Source organism: Vipera berus, assembly GCF_964194415.1.
Source record: "Vipera berus genome assembly, chromosome: 9".
Taxonomy (NCBI): domain Eukaryota; kingdom Metazoa; phylum Chordata; class Lepidosauria; order Squamata; family Viperidae; genus Vipera; species Vipera berus.
This window is the reverse complement of record NC_138212.1, coordinates 11,633,138-11,651,737: the sequence shown is the minus strand read 5'-3', so window position 1 is coordinate 11,651,737 and position 18,600 is coordinate 11,633,138. Positions and strand designations below refer to the sequence as shown.

Below are 18,600 nucleotides of genomic sequence, written 5' to 3'. Positions count from 1 at the left end.
CTTCACATCACATTGAAAACCCGGGCAGGCATTATTAGAGAGGGAGGGCGGGAGAAGTGGAAAAAATAATGCAACAGCAATTGGGCCGTTTTGCTTCTCTTTCTCCACTGAATGTCTCATAAGGAATTGAGCCAACTTGGGGAACCATATCTAAACATTCATGCAACACATCAGGGGTCCCCAACCCCTGGTCCGTGGACTGGTACCGGGCTGCGGCATGCCAGCAAGTGGGCTGCACAAACAAGCAAAGCCTCATCCTCAGGATGCAGGCAGCACACAAAACCACATACCCTCCGGTCCGTGGAAAAAACCTCTTTCCACGGAACTGGTCCCTGTTGCCCAAAAGGTTGGGGACCTCTGTGATACAGAATTTCAACAGGTGTGTTTTTGAATAGCTCATTGTTAGCTTTGATCAAGCAGGAAAAAGTTGGGGAAGTTAAGCTCACCACACCATGTGATCAGTGTGGGGTGGAAAAATAAAATTACCAAGCAAATTAATCATGCTGTTCTCCATTGCCTCCCTGCTATGTGAATAAACATCCACACCAAAAAACAATGGGAACTGCTGCGATGAAGTGGACGGTAGCCAAGCCTTATGGGAAGGGTTCTTCCTGTAAGAATGGTAAGAGGAACTTAGTAGTAGTTTACTGAGAGGATGAAAGTGAATCATAAGTTTGCTTTGGACTGTACAATTTTGCCTACCCAGCCGATTTTAATTCAGATTCTCTTCCCTCCTTGAAGCCGCTTCTTCTAATATTCACATATTTGAAGCCATGCTGGAATACTTGTGGACTCAAAGTCCACAAGTCTGAATGTTGCCAAGTTTGGAGACCCGTGCTGTAGAAGAAACAATTTGATTGCAATTTTCCTTCTTATCCCTCCCTTAGCCCCAGCTTAACACACACCATTTTCTAATTCAGTTGCTTCTTCTGGAAAAGACAATGTGGTTTCTTCTAACTTCACCCTCGGGGCCTGATAGATTTTTCTGGCACTTTGTTGCTTGCAGACTGGCTGAGAATCCTGTCGGTTTTTCTTCCCTGATCTGAATGCGTAGAGGCGGTCCTTAAGCAACATGCCAAGATCTGGAAGCTCAATCTGACTTGGCTGCCATACCCCAAGATATTTTCTTGGGCAGTCATTTATTTTTTCCCCCCAAGCCAGCTACATAAGCCAAATACTTAATGGTTCCCGTTCCCAAATTCAGAACAGCCCTGGGAAGATTGAATGACCTCCCCCACTGCTATTCTCAAGGGGAAATTATGGGGTATATCCCAGTTGGACAAAGAGTTTACTCCTGTGGTGAAGGACTCTCTGAAACACACACCCGTTTTGTTATCTAACTCCATTAGAAACATGCTTGGCTGCAGCCAGTAACTCACCTAGCCAGTTTTCCAGGCCATCCATTTCATTTACGGTTGTTACTATCCAATCTATGTGATTTATTTCTCAGAACGTGTCTAAGTGTTGTTTTGCTATTTGCCAAAACTTTGTCCATGCCAGTTATACATTTAATCGGTTTTAACTGTGGCTTTTACTTGCTGTTTCACCCTGTGCTTTGTTTTAGAGATGGTCAATGATAAACAATAAAAAATGTAATAAGTTTATGGACTTTTCCTGAACTCTTTTCTGTGGCCTCTTTTCCTTCATTCTGTAATATCCTGGTTAACAGAAGGGAGGAAGTTGTTGGAATAACGATTATGCCAAAAGAATTAAGAGCATCTCATATCCTCCCTTGCAATTAAAGGAAAGAATCATGATTTCCAGCTCTGCACAATTTTCAGCAATGAATATGATGCTTTTCTTTCCTTATTTCTTTTTAAAGTTCAGTACACACAGAGAGATTTCCTTCCACATAATTTAAAAAGTTTGGCCATCTGGGAAGCCAAACCTATTCCCTGCTGAACGTTTGTTTCTTTGCTGTAACATGGAATATGCATTTTTTCACATTTGATCTTAATTTCACTCTTGCAAAGTACATGTAGTCCTCAACCTACAGCCATTTGTTTAGCGACTGTACAAAGACACAAAGGCATTGAATAACAGAATAATAGATTTGGAAGGGACCTTGGAGGTCTTCTAGTCCAAGGCCCTGCTCAGGCTGGAAGTCCTATACCATTTCAGAGAAATGGCTGTATGATTTCTTCCTAAAAGCCTCCCAGTGATGGAGCACAACTTCTGAAGGCAAGCTGTTCCACTGGTTAATTGTCCTCACTGTCAGTAAATTTCTCCTTAGTTCTAGGTTGCTTCTCTCCTTCATTAGTTTCCATCCGTTGCTTCTTGTCTTGCCTTCAGGTGCTTTGGAGAATAAGTTGACCCCCTCTTCTTTGTGCAACACTGCTATCATGTCGCCTCTACTCTTCTTTTCATTAGTCTAGTACAGGGGTGTCAAAGTCTTGGTGGAGCAGTGGGCTAATGCCTCCTTAAGTAACACCAGCTGCCTGCAATTAGTGCAGGTTTGAGTCCCACCAGGCTCAAGGTTGACTCAGCCTTCCATCCTTCCGAGGTAGGTAAAATGAGGACCCAGATTGTTGGGGGCAATTAAGCTGACTTTGTAATAATGCCGCTTGGGGTGTGTGTGAAAGCCCTAATAAGCAGGCATATACATAGAATGAAGGCTACTGCTAAGCTTGTAAGCTGCTCTGAGTCTTCAGAGAAGGGCGGGATATAAATGGAATTAAAATAAAAAAAATAAAAAAAATAAACTGGCGGCCCACGGGCTGGATGTGTCACAAGCAGGCCAGGCCCACCCCAGCTCCGCAAAGGCATAAAAAGTCACGATACGTCATGTGATTTGATTTTGACACCCGTGGACTAGACCTACCTAATTCCTGCAACTGTTCTTCATATGTTTTAGCCTCCATCCCATAAACACCTTTGTTGCTCTTCCTTGCACTCTTTCTGGAGTCTCTATAAGTCTTTTTATAATATGGTGATCAAAACTGAATGTAGTACTCCAGGTATCAAGGCCTTATAAAGCAGTACTAATACGTCACGTGATCTTGATTCTATACTTTGGTTAATTCAGCCTAGGATTGCATTGGCTTTTTTGGCACACTGCCGGCTCATATTTAAGTGACTGACCACTAGAACTCCAAGATCCCCCTCGCAGTTATTGCTATTGAGCCAAGTCACTGAAAAAAATAACTCTGGACCAGTCCTCACACTTACAATTGTATTATTCTCAGAGTGGCATGATCCAAATTCAGGCATTTAACAACTGGCATCACTTAAAACAGCTGCAGTATCTTGGGGTCATGGGATGGACATTTGTGATCTCCCCAACCAGTTTCCGACAAGCAAAGTCAATGGGGGAAGTCGGATTTTCTTAAAGACGATATGATACACCAGAGGTCTTCAAACGTGGCCAATTTCCAGAATTCCCCTGACAGCTTGCCTGGCTGAGAAATTCTGGGAGTTGAAGTCCACAAGTCATAAAAGGGCCAACTTTGAAGACCCCTGGTCTAAAGCAATGTTTCTCATCCTCAGCCAATTTAAGACTTAAGCATGCTGGCTGGGGAATTCTGGGAGTTGAGGTCCATACATCTTAAAGTGACTGAGGATGAGAAACCCTGCTCTTATTCATGTTCTATTTCTTATTCATTATATCTATATTCTGATTTTCCTGTACAGTTCCAGGCAACTAACCTAACACTCTCTATGCCCCCCCACCCCAGAACAATCTCGTAAAGTTGGTTGGGCTGAGAGGGAGTGGCCCAAAGTCACCCAGCTGGCTTTCTAGTCCTATGGCAGGACTAGAACTCACAGTCTCCTAGTTTCTAGTCCAGCCCTCCACCATGCCACCCAACTGATTTTCTTGACTCTTGGTGACCACACGATCACTTTCATTTAGTTTCCTTGGCAACAGCACAGAAGTGGCTTGCATTGCCGCCTCTGGGATGATGCCCCCCTCCCTTTTCCCAATTTTACTTGCAACTTCAAGGTTTCCTTGTGATCTCCCACCCAAATAAGCACCAGACCTGACCCTATTTAGCTTGAGCTCAGTCCAGACCAGCCAAGTACTGACACCAGGCTATTAATGTGATGTACTCAAGACACCTTCAGCTGTCTGCATGCCAGTACTATGCATCTGTGAATAGATACATAAACGTACAAGTGATTTTTTTTGAAAGGACCACAGTTTAGATCAATTTGTTCCGGGCTCAGAAGGTGGCAGTCGGTTACTTAAACTGAGAGGGACCACAAGGGCTGCAGAGAGATAAATAGCTCAGACTCTCTTCTTCTCCACTGAAAGAAGATTCACGTCTTTTCTGTGGCAGGAAATCCATTAAAAGCCTAAAAGAAGCTTTGGAAGGAGTTGGTTCCCCCTCACCCTTAGCTACCGCCCCTGCCCATGGCCGCACTCACTTTTCACAACCCAAACAGTTGTCCCAAAGGTGCTTTTTCAAGAGGCAACTGGACTTTCTTCTTTTTCTTTGAAGACATTTCGCTTTTCATCCAAGAAGCTTCTTCAGCTTTGAAGCTTGGATAAGAAGGAAACATCTTCAAAGGAAAAAAAAAAGTCCAGTTGCCTTCTGAAAAAGCATCTTTGGGACAACCATGACCTGGATGACTGAGAAGCTCCATAGCCAAACCCAAACAGTCGCGCCTCCTGCCCATTCCTTACAGCAAATAGCGAAACGGAGGCCTCGATAACATGCCTGGATCAATACTTTTCAGGCGCGCATGCAGGACGGGGGGGTGTCAAAAAAGTCAAGATGGCGGCTGCCACCGTGCGATCCACGCACATCTAAATCCAGCCGAGTTCTGATCCCACGGCGGCTGCCGCCACCTTGACTTTTTTGATCCTACCGTGCGGACCCTCCCCCCCCTCGCCCCCGATTTTGACCTTTGTTTTGCTTGCTCTTCTTAACTTTCGCCTCGGAAACACGCCAACCACATTTGCAAGTCGAGCCAATTTGCGCCCGGACTTTGCCGGCGTGAAGTGTGGCTCAGCCAAAAAGCACGAGTTTACCCAGGGGGTGTGTGTCTTCAAAGTGGGCCCTTTTATGACTTGTGGACTTCAACTCCCAGAATTCCTCGGGGAATTCTGTGGGCCCTTTTATGGGCCCTTTTAAGGGGGCCCTTTTAAATGGGCCCTTTTATGACTTGTGGACTTCAACTCCCAGAATTCCTCGAGGAATTCTGTGGGCCGTTTTATGGGCCCTTTTAAGTGGGCCCTTTTAAATGGGCCCTTTTATGACTTGTGGACTTCAACTCCCAGAATTCCTCGAGGAATTCTGTGGGCCCTTTTAAGTGGGCCCTTTTAAGTGGGCCCTTTTAAATGGGCCCTTTTATGACTTGTGGACTTCAACTCCCAGAATTCCTCGAGGAATTCTGTGGGCCCTTTTAAGTGGGCCCTTTTAAATGGGCCCTTTTATGACTTGTGGACTTCAACTCCCAGAATTCCTCGAGGAATTCTGTGGGCCGTTTTATGGGCCCTTTTAAGTGGGCCCTTTTAAATGGGCCCTTTTATGACTTGTGGATTTCAACTCCCAGAATTCCTCGAGGAATTCTGTGGGCCCTTTTATGGGCCCTTTTAAGTGGGCCCTTTTAAATGGGCCCTTTTATGACTTGTGGACTTCAACTCCCAGAATTCCTCGAGGAATTCTGTGGGCCCTTTTAAGTGGGCCCTTTTAAATGGGCCCTTTTATGACTTGTGGACTTCAACTCCCAGAATTCCTCGAGGAATTCTGTGGGCCCTTTTAAGTGGGCCCTTTTAAATGGGCCCTTTTATGACTTGTGGACTTCAACTCCCAGAATTCCTCGAGGAATTCTGTGGGCCGTTTTATGGGCCCTTTTAAGTGGGCCCTTTTAAATGGGCCCTTTTATGACTTGTGGACTTCAACTCCCAGAATTCCTCGAGGAATTCTGTGGGCCCTTTTAAGTGGGCCCTTTTAAATGGGCCGTTTTATGACTTGTGGACTTCAACTCCCAGAATTCCTGGAGGAATTCTGTGGGCCCTTTTAAGTGGGCCCTTTTATGACTTGTGGACTTCAACTCTCAGAATTCCTCGAGGAATTCTGAGAGTTGAAGTCCACAAGTCATAAAAGGGCCCACTTCGAAGACCCCACCCCACCCCCCTGAGTTACACACTATACTCGCCAACCGTGGGAAGCCAGCCTGGCTCGCTTCCCCGCTCGCCGCTCGCGCCTTCCGCCAGCAGGAGGCAGCCTTGCCTTTCCAAAGCGGGCCGCTTTCTCCAGCTCCGAGCAACCGCCTCCCCCCCCCCGCCTCCCCCCCGCCTCCATCCCCAGCTCCCCGTTTCGCTTTCCCTTCGCTGGAACAAGCCCTGACGTCACTTCGGTGGCTGGCCGTTCGTTCGTGCTTTTTTTTTTCCTTCTCCTTCTTCTTCTTCCTCTCTGCTCTTCCCCCCCCCCCCCACCCGCTGCCGAAGCTTTCCGCTTCCAATCAGGCTTTCGCTGTTTTCCAGCTGTGTGGAATCCATGGTTTGTCGGGGCAACTTTCCGCCGCGTCTTTGAGCGAAGGCAGCTCTCCGCCCGCCGCGGCCAGAAGAGCGACGGAGAGGCGAAAAAGAGGAGGCGGAGGGAAAGGATAACTTTTTTTTGGGGGGGGGGGGAGACGAGAGGTGGGAGGTGGGGAGGGGGTCCAGGCTTGTCCCGATGCAAGATGCCGGGCCCCCGCGCTTTGATCTTCATGCTCACCTTCCAGATCTGCTCCTTGGAAACCGAAACGCCGACAGGTCAGTCCCGGAGCGATTCGCTCAGTTTTCCCGGACCCCCCTCCCCTCCCCTCCCCGAAGGTTCCGTTTCTTGGGGGGGGGGGAAACTCTCTTTTATCCCTTTCTCTCCAGCCCCCTTCACCCGGCTTGGCAGTTGTGGTGCCTGCGCGTGTTTGGTTGTTCCCCCCCCCGTCCCCACCTTCTCCCCCCCCCCGCGCGCAACTTGTTTATACCGCGGCTCGCCTGGTCTCTTCTTCCCGCGAACTTCGCAGGTTTTACGCAGAGGAACCGAGCCAGAAGCTCCGGCTCTGGCTCCGGCCGAAGAAGAGAGACGGGAGTTTGAAATGGACGTGTTTATCTTGGGAAATGCCCCGGGTTGCTTTCTTTGCGCTTGGTGTGCGCCGGCGGCGGCGTGGGGTGGGGGGAGAAGGACAGTTTTGCTGTGTTCCTCCCCCTGTGTTTTTTGCAACGGTTGTAAAAAAACAAACAAACCAGTTGGGAAAGTCCTTTCTCTCTTTCTGTTTCTCTCTTTCTCCCTTTCTCTCTCTCTCTCTCTCTCTCTCTCTCTCTCTCTCTCTCTCTCTCTCTCTCTCTCTCTCTCTCTCTCTCTCTCTCTCTCTCTCCTTTTTTGCGCGAATGCTTGTAAGCTGTAAGCGCCGAGAGACGTAGACCTCGTTTACTCCCGAGTATACCTGCCTAGTGGGTCTTCTGTAGAAAGTCCCCTGTCCAATTCCCCCCCCCCTCCCCTTCCCCCCCCTCTCTCGGCTCCTCTCGGGATCGCGCAGCGAATGCTTCGCGAGGCTCCGCGGTCCCTTGCTGCTGAAGAACGACGCCGCCTGTGTGGATGGCTCCTTTCCTGCCCTCTCCTCACCTCAGGAATGCCGGCTAGTGGCTCTTTCGGCGCCTTTAGGAAGGTCCCCTTACGGAGGCTAAAAACGGCTTACTCCCAAGTAAGCGAGGAGCGGATCATAGCCCGTAAAAATACTTGCCCAAGCCAAGCCAAACAGGCAAAGCTGCTGGGATTTGGACTTTGTTCCTTGATATCTACACACACACAATTCCTTCCCTCCCTCCTTAGTTAACCTGGAACTAAAGAGCCTTTGAGATTTAGTATATAGTGCCTGGGGTGGGGGTGGGGGGAGGGAAGGAAGGAAGAGGGAGGGGAAGAGCTTCCACCTTCCTTTCTTATTCTGCAATCACTCCCAGAGCTTTCCTAGGCTGATTGGTTCCTTCGCTGATTCTCCTTCGCTATTACTTCCCTGTGTATCTCAGAAGCATAGATAACATTGGTGGTGGTGGTGGTGGGGGGGGGAATGCTGTTGTGTTACTGACCCCACTTTCTCTTTTAGGCAGTAGGGAAAGTGAGTGGGAAATGCAAGAGAAGGATGCCTTGTGAGCTCCTCTTGTGAAGCCTCACTTTCCCGGTGCTGGTGGGGTGGGGGTCTTTGAAGACTTCCCAAAGTCTTTGCTAAACCAACTTTACCTAACCGCACGATATTCTCTAGGAGCGGCTCTGTGCATAGGAAATGGGTTGATCTGTGTCCAAAAGGGATTGATTTGTGCCCCTTTCCCCGTATATATTTTTCCTGCCGAGAATAAATGGTTTCCTTTCTCTTAAAATCCCTTTTTGGTTTTTGCCAACAAGTGGCAGAAAAAGACCAAAAATGCTCAAAAGGAGGCTGTTTTGTCTTTTGGCTGTCAAAAAGGTAAGCAGGCTTTAAAGGCAGGGAAGTTGTGTTAAAGTCATCCAAGGAGACAAACTCAGGACTTGGCCCTCCTGAGGTCTGTCCAAAATGTAGGTGGTTTGTAATCAAATTCTTATGAAGCAAAATGTTCTGGGGTCTGAAGCCTGCCTTTATTTATTTATTTTTCTCTGCCCCCTCTCCTCTGCTCAAATGCTACAATTAAAAAAAAAGTTTTATTCCAGCTGGAGCTTTTGGACAAAATGGACTGGTATTTTTGTGGTACACCAGCTGAGGCATGTATTAAAAAGTATATGGTTAGCTTGCAAGTGATCCCTTTGTGGGGATCCCCTTAACCAAAATCTCTTGATGGCTATGTTTTGGAAGCATTGTTGTTCCTCTTCTTTCTTCTGGTCTGCTTTCACTTTTACTCGTTGCCCCCCCAAAAAACCAAGTCTTTGGGGGCAGAAGATAAAATGCCAGATAGAGAATCTTGGGCAAAAGAACTCTTTTATTTGCAGATACCATTTCTCCTGTGAGATTTAAAGGGAATGGAGATGTTTGGTGAAGGATTTTAATGGGATCCATTCTCCTTCTGAGACTGGGGTATAGCAGATGAATTGAATAGCTTTGGAAAGCTCGGATAAAATATTATTATATTCCCCACCAGCACCAGATTTTTCCTAGGGAGGCTTCTGAGTGAATGAAGACTTAGATTTTTTTTTAAATTGCTCTGTAGGTGGGATCCAGTTCAGTGAAAATTTAATGGTCCTCTCTGTTTCTCTTGCCTTGTCTTGCCAGTTGAAAGCGGGAGCTGTGCAGACACAACCAAGCAGACAGTTGCAGTTGCCCCTTTTCTGTTTAGAATAAGACATGTGCTTATCAGAAGAAGTGAGGTCACCATGTCTGCAAGGCAACAAAAGTTCTGGAGATGGAGCTGGGTTGAGCTTTGAATGCATGTATGCGTTACTTTCATCCTTGCCAGCAGCCAGGTGGCCTTCAAAGTGATTCAAGCAAGGCCAGGTAGTTCTTGGCTTACGAGCACAATTGAACCCAAGATTTCTGTTGCTAAGCGAGATGTTTGCTAAGTGAGTTTTGCCCCATTTTGTGACCTCCCTGTATACATGGCCTGGTGGCCCGCACTGAGAGCTGTGGATCCCTGTTCAGTGCATTTGCAGTTCTTGTCCTGGAGTGAAAACGTGCCACTGACATCATGGCTTCTTTGTGAGACAAGGAGGAAGGCCTTCTGTCATGAGAAGACATGATAAGATGATTGTCTTTCCCCACACCGATACTGAAGACTCTTATTAAAGAGAAAGACTATCTTGGCAAGGGTGGGGTGCAAGGGAACCCACCCAGGGAATGGTCTGTTTTTCACGTTGGTGATCCTTCTGATTCTTGAGGAAATCTGGCAACTCTGCTTCCATCTTGCGTTTCTTAACTGAAACCTTATGCAATGCTACAGATAATTGATTTCCTCAGTTCTCCTTCAGTTTGCCTGTAGAATATTAGCTGCAGAGATTTTGGCTGCTGTTTTTTCTAATGAGTGTGTAGGTAGGGTGGCTGTATTCCAAGTGGTAGTTGTGCTAAGGTTTTCTCATTGACCTGGGTGTAACATTTCCACTTTGGCCTTATGTCCCTTTCCTTGACCTGAAATGATCTTTAAACAAATAGAAAATGTCAGACTGCTACAAATGTAAAGATGCTTATTGGGCCAGTCATTAATGTGATTTGTTTGATAGTGAGTTTGTAAACTATGGCTTGTGTTTTAGTGGGGTGTTACCCAGATTATTGTGACTCAGCTGTGGGGAGAGCAAGCCATAGGTTTTATTAATGAAGGTGCAATTGGGTTTATGTTTGTGGTTCATTTAGGCAGGATAATGGATTTATGTATTAATCCGACCAATGAAAAGAAACAGGGCTTACAGGATAAATAAATCCCATCATCTTGCAAACCTGTTGGTTCATGTGTATGGCAGGCATCTTGATGTTCATCAAATATGTTGTATTTCAACTCTCATATTTCCATCCTGAGCAGTCACTGGCAGTTGTAGCCATAAACATGTTTCTGATTTCCAAACTAGCTCAGAATTCTTGACCTTCTCTGACAGCGATGCTTGCAAAGCATTGCGGCTTATTCTCGAGTCTATCTTGGGATGCAGAAAATTGAATTATACACTTGTTGCATGCAGTACATTTTCTGAGCAGCGCGGTGGCCTAGTCGTGAAGAGTTCAATCCTAGGTAACGGCAGATATTTCTGTCCTAGGGTGCAAAGAAAAAAAAAAATCTGCGAACTCAGCATGGTGCCAGGAAGGGCATCCGGCTCGTAAATGCTCAGCTCCATCCAGTTGCCCCAATTCTACCTTATATTAAGGGATTAAAAAAGGTAAAGGTAAAGGTTCCTCCGCACATGCGTGCTAGTCGTTTCCGACTCTAGGGGCCGGTGCTCATCTCCGTTTCAAAGCCAAAGAGCCAGCACTTGTCCGAGAACGTCTCTGTGGTCATGTGGCCGGCATGACTGGACACCAAAGGCGCATGGAACACTGTAGTGGTCCCTATTTTTCTACTTGCATTTTTACGTGCTTTCGAACTGCTAGGTTGGAAGAAGCTGGGACGAGTAAAAGGCGCTCACTCTGTTACACGGCACTCGGGATTCGACCCGCCAAATTGCCGACCTTCTGATCGACAGGCTCAGCGTCCTAACCCACTGAGCCACCACGGGGTCATAAAAAGGGAGGGGTTTTTTTGTATGCAATACATTGTCTAGATTTAAAGTATTGCCCTTCTCAAACAGGGATAGGAAGCAATGGTGAAAACCGTTCCTTTACCAGAAATGCCTGCAACATGTTCAAAACAGTATGATGACTCTAATGATTATTATTTTGAATGTCCTCCTTGCTCTTCTGCTTCCTGGCTGTCTGGAGTAAACAGATGGGGCTCTGTGGAAAAACCTCCTTCCTCTTCTTTTGTGATTTAGAATAAAATAAACCATCTGCTCTCATTAATGTGCTCCAAATTCGTTCTGGATTATAACTAGTCCTATCAAGTTTGAAGTCCACACGGATAGGAAGATATTGTACTCCCTTTCCCCCCTGGAGATTGATTTTATATAATAAATATTTTTGTAGGGGGCAGTTTGTAAGCTGCCTCTTGATTTTCATCCCTTGCTGTTCTGCACCTGTTTCTGAGTAGTTGGTCATCTAATGATGACTTTCATGTCTAGGTGTGAGGGATGATCCATCAGAGGTGAAAAATATCTCAGAGGCAGTGGGATAATGTCACAAAGAGGGCATTGGAGTGATCACGTCAGATGGATTCTTTCCAATGGAACTGTTTATCCGCAATATTGAGGAATCGTAGATCGGTTTGTCCAATCAACATTGTAAACTCAGGGTTTAGATGGCAGGAGAATTCATGCTAGATTTACCTTTTGCTCACTCATTTGAGTTTCTACACAAACTGGGCTGTCCGTCCATTCGTATATCTGCTTTTGAAATCTACATCAAACTTGCATGTATTTGAACCCTGCAGTGTTCTTTGTCTTAAGCTCCTCAGGCTGGCTGGCTCCCCTTTCTGTTCTGCTTCTGTAGACATTGTGGAACTACAAAAGAGTAGTGGCTCAGTGGGTTAGGACACTGAGCTTGTCAATCAGAAGGTCGGCAGTTTGGCGGGTCAAATCCCGAGTGCCGCGTAGCAGAGTGAGTGCCTGTTACTCGTCCCAGCTTCTGCCAACCTAGCAGTTCGAAAGCACGTAAAAAATGCAAGTAGAAAAATAGGGACCACTACGGTGGGAAGGTAACAGCGTTCCGTGCACCTTTGGCGTTTAGTCATGCCGGCCACATGACCACGGAGACGTCCTCGGACAAGCGCTGGGTCTTCGGCTTTGAAACGGAGATGAGCACTGGCCCCTAGAGTCAGAAACGACTAGCACGCATGTGCGGGGGAACCTTTACCTTTTTAAGAGTATTAGGAATAAGGAGAAAAGTGTCTAACAGGGCCAGTAAGCACTGACGATCACAGGATCTTGACTGAAATTGGGATAAGAGGCAAACAACCCCATGGGAGATGGAATAGAGTAGACTATTCTGAAGTTTTCTGTACTGGTCAAGGGTAGCCTTGGCAGCTGAGACGGTGCTATTACGTGTTGCACCTAAAAACAACAACAACAGCTGGAGCTTTGATCCCGCTGTCGTGCTTGTCTTCTTGGCTTTTTTGACCATGCCTTCAGACATCCCTGATGGTGGTCTGCTTAGATGAGGAGAAGGAACATACATTGTGGGTCAAGAATTTGGGGTGGAAAAAACCCCCCAATCCTGTTCAGCTTTCCATAAGAAGCTGCAATTATGTGATGTCCCTGCCATCTGTACAAACGTGACTTCAGTCCTAGTGAAAATAAAGTATATTTTTTTTTACAACCCACCCCAACATGTTTCTAAGTACATGAATTCTTGTTTCCAGTTTTTGTTTTCAGCTAAGCTCATCAACGGCAATCACACAATCTGGAGTAGACTCCTCCAAAACCAGACAAATTCCCCCACCCCAGGATTTCTCCACAACAATCAGAGAATATCATCAAAGGAATCTCTTCCCTACTGGGATGGAGAATATAAGATTCAGTTCTGTGTTGTACTTTGGTTTAGATTCCAGAAAGGTAACTCGGAAGATGAATGGAGCACCTGTCGGGCCCCTCTTTACAACAGCTGCATCTTATCTTGGAACAACGAGCTCCAAACTCTCTTTTGGAATCAAATGTCCAGTCCTATGAACAAATGTGACTGCCTGGTATTGCACTCATGTGATTGCTTGCATTTTTAGAGACTCTAGGCTTGGCCTCCAGCCATTCCACACAGCTCTAGCATAGCCATGTGCAAAGCATTGGTGTTACAGCAGATTGAGAGAGCTATGTGTTACATTCCCGTGTGCTTCCACAGACCAAGCAGGAAATGAAATCCTTTTTTTTTTAATTACCAGGAGGCAGCAAAGAAACCAGCCAACATCAAAATGCTCCAAGAGCTGACGGATATGCTAAAATAAACAATACGCTATTTCTATTCCAAGAGCTGGTATAGCCAGCCAGAATTTATCTAGCTAATATAATAAATGGAGATCAGAAAGCGCACTTCAGTCTGGATTCAGGACTTGGAGGAAGTGTGAATTGGAAATGGTGAAGCTAGCTAGTCTAAATGATTCATTTTCCAATTGTCCCTGATCCTGAAACTTCCATGGGGGTCCGGAAATCCATTTTTCCAACCTGCCCCTTCCCAGTTTCTTTGCTAATGCAAAATTAAATATATTAACACTGTTCTGCCAAGAGAAAGGCTTATCGCCTCTTAGCTGTTAATAAAATATCGACTGTATTTTGTTTTCAAAAAAAGTATACACCTGTTTAGTTTGCATGCTGAAAGCATACGCAGAGAAGGAAGGAAGAAGGTGAAGGACATGTAGACCAAATGTCCAGTGAAAAAAATCTGAAGGAAGTGATTATATTTAGTTTGGAGAAAGATAATCTTTAAGAGGTAATAAGGTAGCCTTGTAAATATCTGAGGACAACATTCCTAAGGATGGTGGAAGAAGATTGTTGCTTTGAAGTAGAGGTAGTCCTCAACTTACAGCTTTTGGGTTAGTGACCGTTTTGAAGTTCAAACGGCACTAAAAAAAAGATGATTCACAATCAGTCCTCACACTTAAAACACCTGCCCCCTAGAATCCCGTGATCAAAACTTAGTCACTTGTTTTGTGGTTTCGATGATTAGGAAAAAAAAAGAATAATGAGAGAAAGCTTTTTCATTTCTTTGTAACCATAGAGTAAGATTTCGTAATCTTGCAAATGTACTTCTATTTGCTTCTTTGTATTTCATTTTGTTCTCTCTTTCTGCACTTGTTTTTCTTTTCTCCTTTTACTCCTTATTAATTTGTGTTAGCTTTTATGTTTTTTTTTTTAAACTTTTAATAACGCGCGTGTTAAAAAAAAAAGAATCATTTTGCAAACATTACCTTAGCTCGCCAATATTATGTGACATTAACAGCAGTGGCTGCTGTGTTCACCCAGTCTTCAAAAGTTCATTATCTGCTGATATTTTTACAGTAGTACAAATATTTACAGGAGGACCTCAATATTTGCAAAGGCGTGCGTGCACGTGTCTGTTTGTGTATATGGGTGTGTGTGTCTGTGTGTATACACACCGCCACACACAGTCTCTTGCTGTGGGAATAATATTTTTAACCACATTAAAAATAAAATGCATCTCCTTTCCCACTTAAAAATTTACCTTCTAAAATAGAAGATATTTTATTACCTTTAGAAGTTCTTGGTTTAGTCTCTTTCAGGGTCTTGCAACTGCAATTCTTTTCATCTTTTAGCCAGTGGCTGAGGATGACGGGAACTGCCTTCACCTCTGTTAGAAGGAAAATAAATTGGAAAGGCTATAAACAACCCAAGCAGAGACTGCTGGGACGTTACGTTGGGAGGGATTTCAAGATGCTGGCCTCTCACCAGGAGGTGAGTGACCTTGCTGGGGAGATAGAAGAGAAGAAGAGAAGAAAAGAAACAGGGCCGTGATTGTAACTTAATATGTTCTGGCATCCCAGGGTAGGATGCGTGGATGCCAAAGGCGGCAGTTGTTTTGAATATGGCTTGGGTCAAGCCCCTCTCCAGATGTACTGGATGGTGGAGATTTTAATTGGCAAGTCTGCTGTGATTTTATTCATGCATTAATGATAGTCATGGCCCTAGTTAACCATTATTCCCTTTTATTTTGGCTGGAGTCCTTTTCAAGATGTGCTTATCTAGTGAGCAGAGCAGATGAAAGAAATTTTTATTTATTTATTAAATTTATAGGCCGCCCGTCTCACTCTGCAAAACAACTCTGGGCAGTTTACAATCAAAATGATAAATACTAAAGTATTAACAGTAGGCACAAAAAACAAAAACACAAAAAACCAAAACAAAACCAAAGGCAACAATGGTTCTTCCTTATTAGTCCAACAGCACTTCCAAATAGAGCACCCCCCCAAAAGAAAATTAGGGTTCCAAGCCAATCAGCAGAGCCAGGTTTTAACACGTTTCCAAGGGTCAAATGGGTGGGGGCAGACATCACCTCCAGTGGCAAGATGTTCCAAAGAGTGGGGGCCGTGGCAGAAAAGCATGTCTACTACTCCTAGCTGAATTTCCTCAACGGATGGGGTCGGCTGCATGCCCCGTCTGCCGGAGCGAGTGGGGCAGGTCAGTCCCATTGAGTGAGATGGTTCTCTCCAGGTAATCTGGTCTCATGCCATGAAAGTGTTTAAAGTTGGTAATCAAAGCCTTGAATTGGACCCAAAAATAAATGGATACCCAGTGAAGCTCATGCAACAGCAGTGCCTGATTCTGATTTCCTTCCGATTTTTTCCTTGATGTTCTTCTAAGTCTCCAACCCTTCTCCAGATTGGGACATTGCAAAATGCAGACAGATCCTTCCCTTGTAAAAGGTCACACGGGGAACACTTTCCTACTCTTGATTGGTTTCCAGAGATTGAATTTCCTGCTCTCTGTTGCTCTCTGGCTAGGGTCTAGATTGGCAGATAGATTAATTTTATATCTGAACCTCTTGGGACGTGTTCTCCGCTTCCCTTCATCATGCGTGAAATTGCTGATAGAATAGATTATAGAATTTGCAATGTTTGTTGTAATACTGTGTTCAGTATAACACTGAAAACTTGCAGATAGTTGTTGCCTTTATGCTCTACTAGTTGCTCTACTAGTGAGCTTGTCAGAGATACCTGGATGTTTTTCGTTGGTTATCTGATCTAGTCCATAATGTGGCTGGTGTCCATTGCTGAAAGATGCTGACGATTAGTTACAGTATAGGACAGTTAACATCTGGAAGACTATAGGATCTCCTCTCCTCTATAGAGATAAATGGAACTCTTAGCCTTACCTGGAATGGATGTTCTTACATTGGAACGGTCCTTATAGAGCTACTGACCAAGCATATATTGCTGATTTAATGTATAGGATAGGCTATCTTTGTCCCAGCCATCAAGAACCTGGGAATAGCACTTTAGATGTTTGACTCGCTTCCTTTGCTGATCAGAAATTTATTAATAAATTATGTGAAGTTGAGGATCAAAGATGTCACTCAATAGGCCAACTTTGCAAGAAGCTAAGGGAAGAAACCATGCTACGGTTATTACACGGAGGTTTCTCTTCCTTCTAAAAGTTCCAGCTGGTTCATGGTAATATATTCCAGTACCCTATGATTAATTCTGTTCCTCTGAGTTTCCTATTGGCTCCCTGTGCCTCTGATTGCTGTGATCTCTCAAATATCAAATGAGTGCTTTCTCCTTTAAAGGCCTCCTTGGAAGTGAGGTTGGAGATGAGATGAAATGGCTTTGCTTCCACTCTGTGGATGCTGTGCTACAATTATTGCCCTTTGTATCATCATCAAGGCAGTGGCTTGTAAAGGATGGGGGGAAGGGGGGAAGAGGAAAAAGAGGGTTCTGTTGTTAAAATAAATTAAATACCGTAATGATGTTGGATAAAACATCTTTCTGGCTTGTGTTTGACCATAAGATTTTAAAGGATGTGAATGGATTTGCTGAGTTTCTTTTGAGCAGGAACTATATTGGAAAATGTGCTGTAAGATTAAAGAAAGTCTGTGGAAGCCAATCAAACAACTATCAGTACTTTTAAATATAAGAAAGTTGCATTTCTATTTTGAGGCAAGGCTTGTTTGGGTAGTATCTGAATACTGGCTAAGAACAGAAGGATTCTGAGCTTTTGCTTGGATTTGTACATTTTTACATACTGATATTGCAGCTTAGTTTTGTGACTTTCTGAAGATGTCAGTGAGAACAGTGGAACTCTTTTTTCTGGGTCATTTTTCTTTTATTGTTTTAGGGAGGAAGGCAAACCACATATTGTCATCCTCTTATTCTTCCCCTAATCAATGAAACGGCCCAAAAACCATGCTTTTGAGTTTGGGTACCCAAATTGGTAAAATCTGTGCCATTATTCTCCTCCTGACCCAACAGACACTAAAAGAGTTGTGGCGGCACAATGGATAGAATGCAGTGTCGCAGGCTGACTCTGCCCACAGCCTGGAATTCAATCCTGACTGGCTCAAGGTTGACTCAGCCTTCCATCCTTCCAAGGTCAGTAAAATGAGGAGTCAGATTGTTGGGGGCCATATGCTGACTCTGTAAACTGCTTAGAGAGGGCTGTAAAACACTATAAGTCTAAGTGCTGTTGCTATTGCTAAATGTACTTACTTTGAAAAATTGTTGGCTGTTTTTGTTTCTAAGACTTAAGTTGGAAAAGCTGAAAGACCCAAGATTTGACCATGTCCTGAGCCTGTGTCTCAGAAATGAAGTATTTCAACCAAAGTTGAGTTTTTGAAACACACAAAAACAGAAGAAGAGGTAGGAGGCCAACTCAAGTAAATTTAGTCCACTTGTGAAGTGGGCTGGGGAAATGCAGGTTTATTGTATTTTTTTATGGATTAAACTTCTATACCATCCATCTTAATGAAATGATCTTGGTTTGGTTGTTAGGTTCTATCTCCCTTGTAAGGATGTTGACATCTGAGCTGCACTGAACCTGGGCCAACGTCTGCTCTAGCGTTGGTAGCAACCAAATTAAAATGTGGGATGGCGACTCCATCTGGAGCGATTGGAGAAGTCTCAGTCTTAATTCTTTTCTGGGCCATTAAAGCATGGCTAATATGCATTGATTGAGGATCTGGTCATGTTTTCTCCTTGACTGCCTCCTAGCTGGTGGCGGAAAGGTCCGTTGCAAACTATTGTTTTTGCCTTACGAGTTGTGTAGCAGTGGGACTTCATAGTGAACAGGATGTAGTGCATGAACAAAAGACCGTTCCTAATAGGAAGGGGAGGTCCCTGCTTTACAAAGCCATGGCTGATTTATGGTTTGGGGAAGGAATACCTAGCTGGCTGGCTGGCTGTGTGCCTTACTTTTCCAGGCAAAATTTCCAGAAACCATGAAATCTTGTGCCATAATAGACTTCTCGCCCTTTAAGCTTGACTGAAACTCTTGATAGCATAAGTAGGATACAGAAGTTGGCACGTGTCAAATTGGCGTTCAGAACTGCATTACAGTGGGTGAAACTGAATCTGTAATCACATGCAGAGAAATGTAATGGTAAGGAATTGAATAGTTTCTTGAAACACACCACTTATTCACCATGGGGACAATAGAGAAATAATGAAGCTGAGTAACTGCTTAAGAAAGAACATGGAAA

At 44.7% G+C, this 18,600-nt stretch overlaps 1 protein-coding gene across 1 annotated transcript in view; it reads left to right on the top strand.

The window, feature by feature from the left end:
- The first annotated feature begins 6,617 nt into the window (after window positions 1–6,617).
- The window catches only part of PTPRU (protein tyrosine phosphatase receptor type U), a 354,100-nt gene continuing 342,117 nt past the window's right edge, over window positions 6,618–18,600 (top strand). The window contains exon 1 of the mRNA XM_081335471.1: window positions 6,618–6,700. Coding sequence (XP_081191597.1) covers window positions 6,628–6,700 — 73 coding nt within the window. The 5' untranslated portion in view covers window positions 6,618–6,627. The remainder of the gene's footprint in view (window positions 6,701–18,600) is intronic.